We start from the raw sequence: 15,765 nt of genomic DNA on the forward strand, positions 1-15,765 counted from the left end.
TCCATTGTATCCCTATATCCCTTGTATTCATCCCTATATCTATTGTATTCATTCATATATCCCTTGTATTCTTATATCCCTTGTATTCCTATATCCCTTGTATTCATACCTATATCCCTTGTACTCATCCCTGTATCCCTTGTATTCCTATATCCCTTGTATTCATACCTATATCCCTTGTACTCATCCCTATAGCCCTTGTATTCCTATATCCATTGAATTCATCCCTATATCCCTTGTATTCATCCCTATATCCCTTGTATTCCATCCTATATCCCTTGTATTCCATCCTATATCCCTTGTATTTATCCCTATATCCCTTGTATTTATCCCTACATCCCTGGTATTCCTATATGCCTTGTATTCCTATATCCCCTGTATTCATCCCTATATCGCTTGTATCCCTATATCCCTTTTATTCATCCCTATATCCCTTGTATTCCTATATCCCTTGTATTAATCCCTATATCACTTGTATTCCTATATCCCTTGGATTCATCCCTATATCCTTTGTATTCCTATATTCCTTGTATTCATTCCTATATCCCTTGTATTCATCCCTATATCCTTTGTATTCCTATATCCCTTGTATTCATCCCTATATCCTTTGTATTCCTATATTCCTTGTATTCATTCCTATATCCCTTGTATTCCTATATCCCTTGTATTCATCCCTATATGCCTTTTATTCATCCCTATATCCCTGGTATTCCTATATCCCCTGTGTTCCTGTATCCTTTGTATCCAACCCTATATCCTTTGTATTCATTCCTATATCCCTTGTATCTCTATATCCCCTGTATTCCTATATCCCTTGTATTCATCCTTATATCCCCTGTATTCATTCCTATATCCATTGTATCCCTATATCCCCTGTATTCATTCCTATATCCCTTGTATCTCTATATCCCCTGTATTCCTATATCCCTTGTATTCATCCTTATATCCCCTGTATTCATTCCTATATCCATTGTATCCCTATATCCCTTGTATTCATCCTTATATCCCCTGTATTCCTATATCCCTTGTATTCATCCTTATATCCCCTGTATTCATTCCTATATCCATTGTATCCCTATATCCCTTGTATTCCTATAACCCCTGCTCTGTGTTTTATTGCTAATCATATGATCCTTCTACTGTCTGATTCTTTCCTCCTTTTCACACATCCTTTTCCCCAGTCATACTCTGCCTGTTTGTACGTTTTCAAATAAACCTGATGATCCAATCTCCTCTCTTGTCCTAATTCTATTTTATCTCCTTCACTCTTTCTCTGTCCATCTATTGTTACCTATACCTGTGCTCCCCCCCACCCTCATCCTGTTTTCATTGTCTCCACACATCACATTTCCAGCTCTCTTATCCCTTATCCTCTCCCCTCCTTCATTTTCTCTTCTTTCCCCCACCAATCTCTCATAATATTACATCACAACTCACCCTCTAACCCCCTTCTTCACCATTTCTCCCATGCTTTCTCTCCATTGCCCCTGACATTGTCTCCCGCCCCATAGATCCTGTTTTAGGTCACATGCAGGTTAATGTCACATTGCCTGAGGACACAGTCACTGTCAAGTGATTTTCATGTAATCTCCATGTGGGTGGTGAATCCAATCAGAAAGTAGTTGGGGGGGGGGGGGTGTTGGTAGAAGAGCAGCGTAGGGGTTTTGATGGCAGAAGGATGGGAAGATAGGCAGAAGTGACAGGGTTGGAGGGTGTACGCAAGATCAGAAAACATTGGGGGTTAGTTAGTAAAGAGAAGAGGTTTCACACATGTTTTGCTCAGTGTTTCCCTGCCTTCTGTTTGTGCTTATACTTTTTTGGAGTGCCTCTCCATATCTGACACTTTGCTCTCCCCCTCTCATGCACCCCCCCCCCCAGCTGTCCCTATCACTCTGTCCCTATCCCAGTCACAGCAGACATGGCATCTCAGAGAGTGGTTCTCCTGACAGGCAGGTCCCAGCTATAATGCATGTGTATGTGTGTGTTTCCTGTATAATCCCTACATTGTCTGTTAATAGTCATTGCTTGTGGCCAATCTCTGTTTACCATATACCAGAAGCTTTCTTTTCACTGAAACCCTGTGCTACCCTTTCTCTGTGGCTTCCTGCACCTCCCCTGTGACTGCTTTCTCTATTTTCCCCCACTTAGTTCACTCTCCATTTTTAATATCTTGTAGGAGTTTAACTACTTTATCTTCCTTTCTATTAGATCGGAATGTACTGTATATATCATATCTCTTCTCACTCTAACCCCCTTATAGTTTCACTCTCTCCTGCTCTATATACTTTGTATCTCACTTCACAATCAATCCCCTTCTATTTTGTCCCTTAAACTGCTTATTCCATAACGATTAGAATGATAGAATCCAAAAGCTGTGCCATCATCTTAAATCCCAGGTCATTTCATTTTTCCTTTCATAAAATGTTATTGAATTTCCTTTCCATATCTCCCTAAACCTTCATTAGTAAAGAAAATAACTTAGGGATTTCATATAAGTCTAAGAATGACTTCTCTGTCTACTCTCATGTGCTTTAACTAAATGCTCTGTGTCACAGGGTCCCCCGGCTGGTAATTGTGATGTATTTTTGGTTACTGGGAGCTATTTATGTGTGTATTTAATTAAAGAAAGCATGAATCGTATTTAAAGCAATGGTGTGTATTTGCCAAATGAAAATACACTCATGTAAAACTAATTTATTTTTTCTTGATGCCACTGTTGTGGTTTAGAATATATATTTGTGGCATGCGTGGTTGTACTTTTATTTATATTTACATATTAGTGTGGCTTCAAGTAATAATGCAGCAGCCTCTTATGTTTATAATTGCATATGCAGGGGTTGTGATAGGTTGGAGTATCAATTCTCAAAGGTGTCATCTGGCAGAAGTAGGCATTGTAGTCCCTTTTTATATTTCAGGTGCTCTAGCCGGACAATGGGAGAGGTAAATGGGGCAAAATTGGAATTTAAATAAGAAAACCAGAATAAGTGTCAGAAAAAGATAATGCCCCATCTGTAACAACCTTCAGCATTGATCCACAGGTTCAGCTTTGTGGCAACCTCTGTTAGAACTCCCAAATAGGGATGTAAGAAAATAAGGGAAAAGGATGGAACAAGAAAAATAGGAAATAAAAATTATGGGATAAGACGAGGAGAGAGAAAGTGGAAAAGCTACAGAGAAAGATAACTCGATATATGGTAAACTATAGTGTCTCAAAGTCTGCTGGTTAGCAACTATTAATCTAACATTTGGCCAAACATATTTTGTATGTTATCACTTCCACTCTCTGGTTTCTATAAATTCTCTTTTCCTTATTGCTGTATTTACCTGATCTCTCTGTCCCCTTCCTCTATAGATTTCTGACCTCTGTACTTTATAACTGTCTAACTCTCTGATCTAGCCTCTCTAACACTTTCCATAGACTTAATGTTGAAATTCCTTATTTAAGTTCTCACCTTCTGTTGTTTTGTTGTATGCTGAGGGTTTACCTTCATACACTAAATTGCCAAAAGTATGTAGACACCTGACCATCACACCTATATGAACTTGTTGGACATCCCATTCCAAAACTATAGGCATAATATGGAATTGTCCCCCACACTACCTTTTTGCCACCATTTGTGAGTTTAGGCACTGATGTTGGGTGAGAAGGTCTGGCTCACAATTGATATTGCAATTAATCTCAAAGGTGTTCAATTGGGATTGACACCAGGACTCTGTGCAGGTCACTGGAGTTCCTCCACATCAAACTCGTCAAACCAAGTCTTTATGGGGGTGACAGGGGTACTGTCATGCTAGAACAGGAAAATGCCTTCCCTAAACTGTTGCCACAAAGTTGAAAGCACCCAATTGTCTAAAATGTCTTAGTTCCAGTAAAGGGTCATCTTAAAGCCAAACCCTGAAAACCAGCCATATACCATTATCCATCCTCCACCAAACTTTACAGTAGGCACTATTATGCATTCTGGTAGGTAGCGTTCTTCTGTCATCCATCACACCTAGATTCTTCCATCACACTGTCAGATAGTGATGCTTGATTCATCGCTCGGGAGAACACGCTTCCACTGCTCCTGATTCAAGTGAGGTTGTTCTTTACACCATTCCAGACGATGCCAAGCATTGGCTGAAATGGTGTAAATAACACTCTTCTATCCTGCCGCTTGGCCGTGGAAACTGATTTCATGAAATACCTGACGGACAGTTCTTGTGCTGATGTTTTTTCCAGAGACAGTTTGGAACTCTGCAGTGAGTGATGTAACAGATAGACCATTTTTACTTGCTATGTGATTCAGCACTTAGCAGCCCTGCTTTGTGAGTTTGTATGGTCTACCTCTTTGTGGCTGTTGTTGCTCCTAGACACTTCCACTTCATAACAATAGCACTTAGAGTTGACCAGGGCAGATCTAGTTGTGCAGAAATTTCACAAACTGACTTGTGGCAAAGGGGGCATCCTATGACAGTGCCACATTTAAAGTCACTGAGTTCTTCAATTAAACCCATTGTACTTCCAATCTTTGTCTATGGAGATTTCATGCCTATGAGCTGGATTTTATGCACCTGGGTGTGGCTGAAACCTGAACTCAATAATTATTAGGGGTGTCCACATACATTTTGCCATATAGTGTATGCTACACAGAAAATATATGACGTTATAATTTATCCGATGTGGCAACAAGTTGGCATGCAATGATCATAACTGAATTAAACAACCAGATTATGCATATATATATTTATATATATTAAAGGGACATGAATCCCAATCTTTCTTTTTCTTTCTTGAGAGAGCATACAATTTACTTCAAATATCAAATTGGCTTTGTTCTATTGGTATTCTTTGTTAAAAGAGCAGCAATGCACTACTGGGAGCAGGCTGAGCACATTGGGCAAGCCAATGACAAGAGGCATATATGAGCAGTCACCAATAACCAGCTAGCTCTCATTAGTGCATTGCTGCTTCTGAGCATTCCTAGGTATAAAACTCAATGTTTTTTTTCCGTGATTCAGATAGATCATGTACTTTTAAGCAACTTTCTAATTTGCTCCTATTATCAAACTTTCTTCATTCTCTTTGAACCTTTATTTGAAAAAGCAGGAATGTAAGCTTAGGAGCCGGCCCATTTTTGGGTTTTATATCCGTTTAAGTATGTTCCCTAAAGAGATAGAAAGGTCAAAATTGAAATGTGTATGGTTGCATTTCAATTTGAAATAGAAGCATTTTTGCTATATACTTCCATTAGCAAAAATGCTTCTAATAAAAATGATGACTGTTTTTCTGAGGCATACACACACATCCTGTGGGAGCCAATGCACCAGTAATTAAAGGGACACACAATCAAAATTAAACTTTCATTATTCAGATAGAGCATGCCATTTTAAACAACTTTCCAATTTACTTTTATTAACAAAATGTCTTTTTATATTTAAACATTTTGATTCACCAGCTCCTACTGAGCATGTGCAAGAATAAGTGTGTATGCATTTGTGATTGGCCGATGGCTGTCACATGGTACAGGGGGAGTGGAAAAAGACAAGTTTTAAAATTGTCAGAAAAAAAATCTACTACTCATTTGAAGTTCAGACTAAATGCTATTGCATTGTCTTGTTATCTTGCATTTGTTGATTAAGCAAATCTACTGTGTTGTCTGGTCCTTTAAACACCATACTTGCTCAGACAGCTGTCAGTAGTGTGTATTGCTTCTGAAGACATAATTTGTGTCATACAAGCCACTGCTGACTCACTGATAAGGTGAGGTGTTTGAATACTGGTGCACAGGCCCTCAAAAAATATGTGCGTATGCTGCAGAAAACCAGTTATAACTGATGCAAAAATGCTTCTATTTCAAATTAAAATTCGTCTATGCAGATTTTATTTTTGACCTTTCTTTCCCTTTAACCATTTTCTTCGTTGTTGGGAGAGGTGTGCAAGGGGGAGGTATAACAGGAGCTAACATAAGTGCAGATTCGCTGTAAACATTGTTTTCCTTGTAATAAATAAAAACTATGTGGTAAGGTGGTAGATAAGGCACCTACCTTAATCTACATAGCACTCTGCATGTTTTCTACAAAGTGCCTGTGCCTCCGCTAGGCTGGCTGATTTTTTCCTAACACGCATGCTCTGGAGAAGCCATAACCATGCTGAAAGGTTGTCTGCTAAGTTGTGCAGGGCAAGTGTTGAAACAATTAGAATTGCTTAAGTAATTGTGGGTCAACTCACTTTTTTACTGGACTAAGAGTAATGAACAAGACAAAATAATAATTTCTCTGACCATGATAAAGATAGATGAGATATAGTGGGTAGATTCAGTTTATCACAGTTTTTCAGTAAATACAATATTCACAAATTGATTATAGCTATCAGATGCAGCTGTTTAGTTGGTTTTGTACATTCTGAAAAGGCTGCCTGTTGAGAGAGGAGTAATGGAAGGGTCATAGGGTCTATAGGATCCTCACTGTGTTTATTTATGTCCAACCTCATTGTCTTTTACAGTAACAGTTGTGTTTTCTTTCTTTTTGTGTGTGTATAGTGTTTTATGGTCCACATGACACTGGTAATTACAATAAACAGACCACCTAACAAAACAGCAGTTGGGGGCCTTTGTTGGACCAGTCAGATGCCTGACAGAAGTCAGAGGACAAAACTCTAGTGGTTAAATCTGAGCTGTGCTGTGGGGAGGAGTACTGTACTAATGCAATAATGAGGGGCAAGATTACATATGTGGCGTCACCCGCAAAAGCCGGCTACGCCATTTTTTACGTGTTTTTTTGGTATTACATATACGGCGCCGCATATAAATGCAGTGCGTATATTTCACCCGTCGCCCGCAATTTTTACTCCCATAAGCTAACATAGAACCGCATCGCAAATCGGTATCACATATTCAGCGCAAGGACTTAGGCGGCAAAAATGGAGAAATTTTACTCCATTTTCTCCTCGCAACACATAGGCAGGCGCAGCAAAACTTGCACTGAGTATGTGAGTACCGTAACCCCCTTAAAATAGTAACTAACACCTAACGCATGCACAATATCTATCTACCTGTCAGCCGCCAACCCCCACCACAATAACTAATAAACTATATTAACCTCTAATCCACCAACACTCACATCGCAAAATATCTAATTAACCGATTAACCCCTAATCCACCAACCCCCCACAACGCTATATACCTAATAAAGTGATTAACCCCTGAACCGCCATCACCCCACAATGCAATATACCTTAATAAACTATTAACCCTAATCCGCCATTCACCCATATCGCAAAGTACCTATTAAAACTATTAACCCCTAAACCGCGATCCCCCACCAACGCAATAAACTTAATTAACCTATTAACCCCTACTCCACCATTAACCCACATCGCAACAAACCTAATAAATCTATTAACCCCTTATCTGCCAATCCCCCACAACAAAAATAACTAATTAAATTACTAAGCCCCCTAACTTAACACCCCCTAACCTAACACCCCTAAATTAACCCCAGTTACCTAAATTAAAAAATACTAAGCTACAAACAATTAAAATAAAAAAGCTAACATTACTTAAAAATAAAAAAAAACAAGATTAAATTAATCTAAGATTACAAAAACTAAAAAATTCTAACATTACATAAAATAATAAACCAAATTATCAAAAATAAACAAATTAAACCTAATCCCTATGAAAATAAAATCGCCCCCCAAAATAAAAAAGCCCCTTAATCTAATGCTAAACTACCAATAGCCCTTAAAAGGGCCTTTTGTAGGGCATTGCCCTAAGTTAAACAGCTCTTTTACCTTAACCCCTTAAGGACAAGGCCATTTTTAAATTTCTTTCCCTTAAAGGGACACTGAACCCAATTTTTTTCTTTCGTGATTCAGATAGAACATGCAATTTTAAGCAACTTTCTAATATACTCCTATTATCAATTTCTCCAACATTGGTGTGTCCGGTCCACGGCGTCATCCTTACTTGTGGGATATCTCTTCCCCAACAGGAAATGGCAAAGAGTCCCAGCAAAGCTGGCCATATAGTCCCTCCTAGGCTCCGCCCACCCCAGTCATTCTCTTTGCCGTTGCACAGGCAACATCTCCACGGAGATGGTTAAGAGTTTTTTGGTGTTTAAATGTAGTTTTTATTCTTCTATCAAGTGTTTGTTATTTTAAAATAGTGCTGGTATGTACTATTTACTCTGAAACAGAAAAGGATGAAGATTTCTGTTTGTGAGAGGAAGATGATTTTAGCAGACAGTAACTAAAATCGATTGCTGTTTCCACATAGGACTGTTGAGATGAAGTAACTTCAGTTGGGGGAAACAGTTAGCAGACTTTTCTGCTTAAGGTATGACTAGCCATATTTCTAACAAGACCATGTAATGCTGGAAGGCTGTCATTTCCCCTCATGGGGACCGGTAAGCCATTTTCTTAGTCAAACAAACAGAATAAAGGGCTTATTATGGGCTAAAAAACTGGTAGACATTTTTATGGGCTAAATCAATTGCTTTATTTGGGCATTTTATTCATATTTATGCTGACAATTCGCATTTATAAACTTGGGGAACGTTTATTAAACGGCAGGCACTATGTTAGACACCTTTTCCAGTCAGGGGGCCTTCCTAGTTGTAGACTGAGCCTCATTTTCGCGCCATTACTGCGCAGTTGTTTTTTGAGAGCAGGGCATGCAGATGCATGTGTGAGGATCTGAAATTTGCTGGAAAAGCTTCTAGAAGGCGTCAATTGGTATCGTATTCCCCTCTGGACTTGGTTGGGTCTCAGCAAAGGCTATAACTGGGACTGTATAGGGGTTAAATTTGTAAACGGCTCCGGTTCCGTTATTTTAAGGGTTAAAGCTCTAAAATTTGGTGTGCAATACTCTTAATGCTTTAAGACACTGTGGTGAAATTTTGAACAATTCCTTCATACTTTTTCACATATTCAGTAATAAAGTGTTTTCTGTTTAAAATTTAAAGAGACAGTAACGGTTTTGTTTTAAAACGTTTTTTGTGCTTTGTTGACAAGTTTAAGCCTGTTTAACATGTCTGTGCCTTCGGATAAGCTATGTTCTATATGTATGAAAGCTAATGTGTCTCCCCATTTAAATTTATGTGATAATTGTGCCATAGCGTCCAAACAAAGTAAGGACAGTACTGCCACAGATAATGAAATTGCCCAAGATGATTCCTCAGATGAGGGGAGTAAACATGATACTACATCATCTCCTACTGTGTCTACACCAGTTTTGCCCACACAGGAGGAACCTAGTACATCTAGTGCGCCAATGCTTATTACCATGCAACAATTAACGGCTGTAATGGATAACTCCATAGCAAATATTTTATCCAAAATGCCTACTTATCAGAGAAAGCGCGATTGCTCTATTTTAAACACTGAAGAGCAGGAGGGCGCTGATGATAATTGTTCTGTCATACCCTCACACCAATCTGAAAGGGCCATGAGGGAGGTTTTGTCAGATGGGGAAATTTCAGATTCAGGAAAAATTTCTCAACAAGCTGAACCTGATGTTGTGACATTTAAATTTAAATTAGAACATCTCTGCGCACTGCTTAAGGAGGTGTTATCTACTCTGGATGATTGTGACAACTTGGTCATTCCAGAGAAATTATGCAAGATGGACAAGTTCCTAGAGGTTCCGGTGCACCCCGACGCTTTTCCTATACCCAAGCGGGTGGCGGACATAGTAAATAAGGAGTGGGAAAAGCCCGGCATACCTTTTGTTCCCCCCCTATATTTAAGAAATTATTTCCTATGGTCGACCCCAGAAAGGACTTATGGCAGACAGTCCCTAAGGTCGAGGGGGCAGTTTCTACTCTAAACAAACGCACTACTATTCCTATCAAAGATAGTTGTGCTTTCAAAGATCCTATGGATAAAAAATTGGAGGGTTTGCTTAAAAATATTTTTGTACAGCAAGGTTACCTTCTACAACCCATTTCGTGCATTGTTCCTGTCACTACAGCAGCGTGTTTCTGGTTCGAGGAACTAGAAAACTCGCTTAGTAGAGAGACTCCATATGAGGAGGTTATGGACAGAGTTCACGCACTTAAGTTGGCTAACTCTTTTATTTTAGATGCCGCTTTGCAATTAGCTAGATTAGTGGCGAAAAATTCAGGGTTTGCTATCGTGGCGCGCAGAGCGCTTTGGCTAAAGTCTTGGTCAGCGGATGTCTCATCCAAGACAAAATTGCTTAACATCCCTTTCAAAGGTAAAACTCTATTTGGACCAGAATTGAAAGAGATTATTTCAGACATCACTGGGGGAAAGGGCCACGCCCTTCCACAAGATAGGCCTTTCAAGGCCAAAAATAAGTCTAATTTTCGTTCCTTTCGCAATTTCAGGAACGGACCGGCCTCTAATTCTGCCTCCTCTAAGCAAGAGGGTAATACCTCACAACCCAAACCAGCCTGGAAACCGATGCAAGGCTGGAACAAGGGTAAGCAGGCCAAGAAGCCTGCCGCTGCTAACAAAACAGCATGAAGGAGTAGCCTCCGATCCGGGACCGGATCTAGTGGGGGGCAGACTCTCTCTCTTTGCTCAGGCTTGGGCAAGAGATGTTCAGGATCCCTGGGCGCTAGAAATAGTTTCTCAGGGTTATCTCCTGGAATTCAGGGAACTACCCCCAAGGGGAAGGTTCCACATGTCTCACTTATCCTCAAACCAAATAAAGAGACAGGCGTTCTTACATTGTGTAGAAGACCTGTTAAAGATGGGAGTGATACACCCAGTTCCAATAAAGGAACAAGGAATGGGATTTTATTCCAATCTGTTCGTAGTTCCCAAAAAAGAGGGAACTTTCAGACCAATTTTGGATTTGAAGATCCTAAACAAATTTCTCAGGGTACCATCGTTCAAGATGGAAACCATTCGAACGATTCTACCCACTATCCAGGAAAGTCAATTTATGACTACCGTGGATCTAAAGGATGCGTACCTACATATTCCTATCCACAAAGAACATCATCAGTTCCTAAGGTTCGCTTTTCTGGACAAGCATTACCAGTTTGTGGCCCTCCCATTCGGGTTAGCCACTGCTCCAAGGATTTTCACAAAGGTACTAGGGTCCCTTCTAGCGGTTCTAAGACCGAGGGGCATTGCAGTAGTACCTTACTTGGACGACATTCTAATACAAGCGTCGTCCCTGTCAAAAGCAAAGGCTCATACAGACATCGTTCTGGCCTTTCTCAGATCACACGGATGGAAGGTGAACATAGAAAAAAGTTCTCTGTCTCCGTCGACAAGAGTTCCCTTCTTGGGAACAATAATAGATTCCTTAGAAATGAGGATTTTTCTGACAGAGGTCAGAAAGTCAAAACTTCTAAGCACTTGTCAAGTTCTTCATTCTGTTCCTCGTCCTTCCATAGCACAGTGCATGGAAGTAGTAGGGTTGATGGTTGCAGCAATGGACATAGTTCCTTTTGCACGAATTCATCTAAGACCATTACAACTGTGCATGCTCAAACAGTGGAATGGGGACTATACAGACTTGTCTCCAATGATTCAAGTAGATCAGAAGACCAGAGATTCACTCCGTTGGTGGCTGACCCTGGACCATCTGTCCCAGGGAATGAGCTTCCGCAGACCAGAGTGGGTCATCGTCACGACCGACGCCAGTCTAGTGGGCTGGGGCGCGGTCTGGGAATCCCTGAAAGCTCAGGGTCTATGGTCTCGGGAAGAGTCTCTTCTCCCGATAAACATTCTGGAACTGAGAGCGATATTCAATGCTCTCAGGGCTTGGCCTCAACTAGCAAAGGCCAGATTCATAAGGTTCCAATCAGACAACATGACGACCGTTGCGTATATCAATCATCAGGGGGGAACAAGGAGTTCCCTGGCGATGAAAGAAGTGACCAAAATAATTAAATGGGCGGAGGATCACTCCTGCCACCTGTCTGCGATCCACATCCCAGGTGTGGAAAACTGGGAGGCGGATTTTCTGAGTCGTCAGACATTCCATCCGGGGGAGTGGGAACTCCAGCCGGAGATCTTTGCCCAAATAACTCAATTATGGGGCATTCCAGACATGGATCTGATGGCGTCTCGTCAGAACTTCAAGGTTCCTTGCTACGGGTCCAGATCCAGGGATCCCAAGGCGACTCTAGTAGATGCACTAGTAGCACCTTGGACCTTCAACCTAGCTTATGTATTTCCACCGTTTCCTCTCATTCCCAGGCTGGTAGCCAGGATCAATCAGGAGAGGGCCTCAGTGATCTTGATAGCTCCTGCATGGCCACGCAGGACTTGGTATGCAGACCTGGTGAATATGTCATCGGTTCCACCATGGAAGCTACCTTTGAGACAGGACCTTCTTGTTCAGGGTCCATTCGAACATCCAAATCTGGTTTCCCTCCAGCTGACGGCTTGGAGATTGAACGCTTGATTCTATCGAAGCGTGGGTTTTCAGATTCTGTGATAGATACTCTGGTTCAGGCCAGAAAACCAGTAACTAGAAAGATTTACCATAAAATATGGAAAAGATATATCTGTTGGTGTGAATCCAAAGGATTCCCATGGAATAAGATAAAAATTCCTAAGATTCTCTCCTTTCTACAAGAAGGTTTGGAGAAAGGATTATCTGCAAGTTCTCTAAAGGGACAGATCTCTGCTTTATCTGTCTTACTACACAAAAGACTGGCAGCTGTGCCAGATGTTCAAGCATTTGTTCAGGCTCTGGCTAGGATCAAGCCTGTTTACAGACCTTTGACTCCTCCCTGGAGTCTAAATCTAGTTCTTTCAGTTCTTCAAGGGGTTCCGTTTGAACCTTTACATTCCATAGATATTAAGTTACTATCTTGGAAAGTTTTGTTTTTGGTTGCAATTTCTTCTGCTAGAAGAGTTTCAGAGTTATCTGCTCTGCAGTGTTCTCCGCCCTATCTGGTGTTCCATGCAGATAAGGTGGTTTTGCGTACTAAGCCTGGTTTTCTTCCTAAGGTTGTTTCTAACAAAAATATTAACCAGGAGATAATTGTACCTTCTTTATGTCCGAATCCAGTTTCAAAGAAGGAACGTTTGTTACACAATTTGGACGTAGTCCGTGCTCTAAAATTCTATTTAGAGGCTACAAAAGATTTCAGACAAACATCTTCCTTGTTTGTTGTTTATTCTGGTAAAAGGAGAGGTCAAAAAGCGACTTCTACCTCTCTTTCCTTTTGGCTTAAAAGCATCATCCGATTGGCTTATGAGTCTGCCGGACGGCAGCCTCCTGAAAGAATCACAGCTCACTCCACTAGGGCTGTGGCTTCCACATGGGCCTTCAAGAACGAGGCTTCTGTTGACCAGATATGTAAGGCAGCGACTTGGTCTTCACTGCACACTTTTGCCAAATTTTACAAATTTGATACTTTTGCTTCTTCGGAGGCTATTTTTGGGAGAAAGGTTTTGCAAGTTGTGGTGCCTTCCGTTTAGGTAACCTGATTTGCTCCCTCCCTTCATCCGTGTCCTAAAGCTTTGGTATTGGTTCCCACAAGTAAGGATGACGCCGTGGACCGGACACACCAATGTTGGAGAAAACAGAATTTATGCTTACCTGATAAATTACTTTCTCCAACGGTGTGTCCGGTCCACGGCCCGCCCTGGTTTTTTAATCAGGTCTGATGAATTATTTTCTCTAACTACAGTCACCACGGTACCATATGGTTTCTCCTATATATATTTCCTCCTGTCCGTCGGTCGAATGACTGGGGTGGGCGGAGCCTAGGAGGGACTATATGGCCAGCTTTGCTGGGACTCTTTGCCATTTCCTGTTGGGGAAGAGATATCCCACAAGTAAGGATGACGCCGTGGACCGGACACACCATTGGAGAAAGTAATTTATCAGGTAAGCATAAATTCTGTTTTTTCTTCGTTCTCTTGCTAACTTTATTTGAAAAAGAAAGTTCAGTACCTTGGACTGCACTTGTTTATTGGTGGATTCATTTATCCACCAATCAGCAAGAACAAACTAGGTTGTTCACCAAAATGGGCCGGCATCTAAACTTACATTCTTGCTTTTCAAATAAAGATACCAAGAGAATGAAGAATATTTACTAATAGGAGTAAATTAGAAAGTTGCTTAAAATTGCATACTCTATCTGAAGCACAAAAGAAAAAAAAATGGGTTCAGTGTCCCTTTAAGAACCAGGGCTATTTTTACATTTCTGCGGTGTTTGTGTTTAGCTGTAATTTTCCTCTTACTCATTTACTGTACCCACACATACTATATACCGTTTTTCTTGCCATTAAATGGACTTTCTAAAGATAGCATTATCATATCTTATAATTTACTATAAAAAAATATAAAATATTAGGAATAAATGGAAAAAAACACACTTTTTCTAACTTTGACCCTCAAAATCTGCTACACATCTTCAACCACTAAAAAACACCCATGCTAAATAGTTTCTAAATTTTGTCCTGAGTTTAGAAAAACCCAATGTTTACATGTTCTTTGCTTTTTTTGCAAGTTATAGGGCAATAAATACAAGTAGCACTTTGCTATTTCAAAACCATTTTTTTTTCAAAATTAGCAAAAGTTACATTGGGACACTGATATCTGTCAGGAATCCCTGAATATCCCTTGACATGAATATATATTTTTTTTTAGTAGACAACCCAAAGTATTGATCTAGGCCCATTTTGGTATATATTATGCCACCATTTTACCGCCAAATGCGATCAAATCAAAAACGTTAACTTTTTCACAAACTTTCGGTTTCTCACTGAAATTATTTACAAACAGACTGTGCTATTATGGCACAAATGATTTTAAATGCTTCTCTGGGATCCACTTTGTTCAGAAATAGCAGCCATTTATGGCTTTGGCATTACTTTTTGGTAACTAGAAGGCCGCTAAATGCCACTGCGCACCACACTTGTATTATGCCCAGCAGTTAAGGGGTTAATTAGGTAGCTTGCAGGGAGCTTGTAGGGTTAATTTTAGCTTTAGTGTAGTGTAGTAGACAACCCAAAGTATTGATCTAGGTCCATTTTGGTATATTTTATGCCACCATATTACCGCCAAATGCGATCAAATAAAAAAATTGTTAACTTTTTCACAAACTTTAGGTTTCTCACTGAAAATTTTTACAAACAGCTTATGCTATTATGGCAAAAATAGTTGTAAATGCTTCTCTCGGATCCCCTTTGTTCAGAAATAGCAGACATTTATGGCTTTGGCATTACTTTTTGGTAATTAGAAGGCCGCTAAATGCCACTGCGCACCACACTTGTATTATGCCCAGCAGTTAAGGGGTTAATTAGGTAGCTTTTAGGGATTATTTTAGCTTTAGTGTAGAGATCAGCCTCCCACCTGACACATCCCACCCTCTGATCCCTCCATGACCCCCCTCAAACATTTCTCTTCCCTCCCGCACCTCACAATTGTCACCGCCATCTTAAGTACTGGCAGACAGTCTGCCAGCATAAAAATAGTTTGTTTTGTTTTTTAAAAGATTTTTTTAAAAATATATTTTAGATAAAGTGTAGGATCCCCCACTACCCCCAACTGCCCTTATCCCTCACCCCTTGACCTATTGGCTGCCATCTTAGGTACTGGCAGCTGTCTGCCAGTACCCAGTTTACTAGCAAGTTTGCCTTTCTTTCATGTAATTGGCAAGAGTCCATGAGCTAGTGACGTATGGGATATACAACCCTACCAGGAGGGGCAAAGTTTCCCAAACCTCAAAATGCCTATAAATACACCCCTCACCACACCCACAATTCAGTTTTACAAACTTTGGTTCCTATGGAGGTGGTAAAGTAAGTTTGTGCTAAGATTTCTACGTTGACATGCGCTT

General features: G+C 40.3%; 1 protein-coding gene across 2 annotated transcripts in view; it reads left to right on the forward strand.

The window, feature by feature from the left end:
* Positions 1 to 1,882: 1,882 nt before the first annotated feature.
* SGCA (sarcoglycan alpha) overlaps positions 1,883 to 15,765 on the forward strand; it is a 190,014-nt gene continuing 176,131 nt past the window's right edge. Inside the window, exon 1 of one of the 2 annotated variants that reach the window (XM_053700092.1) lies at positions 1,883 to 1,949. In XM_053700092.1, coding sequence (XP_053556067.1) covers positions 1,919 to 1,949 — 31 coding nt within the window. In that variant the 5' untranslated portion in view covers positions 1,883 to 1,918. Of the gene's footprint in view, positions 1,974 to 15,765 lie in introns of both variants that reach the window. The other variant, XM_053700094.1, reaches the window with a different exon arrangement.

This window comes from Bombina bombina, chromosome 1, assembly GCF_027579735.1.
Source record: "Bombina bombina isolate aBomBom1 chromosome 1, aBomBom1.pri, whole genome shotgun sequence".
NCBI classification, from domain to species: domain Eukaryota; kingdom Metazoa; phylum Chordata; class Amphibia; order Anura; family Bombinatoridae; genus Bombina; species Bombina bombina.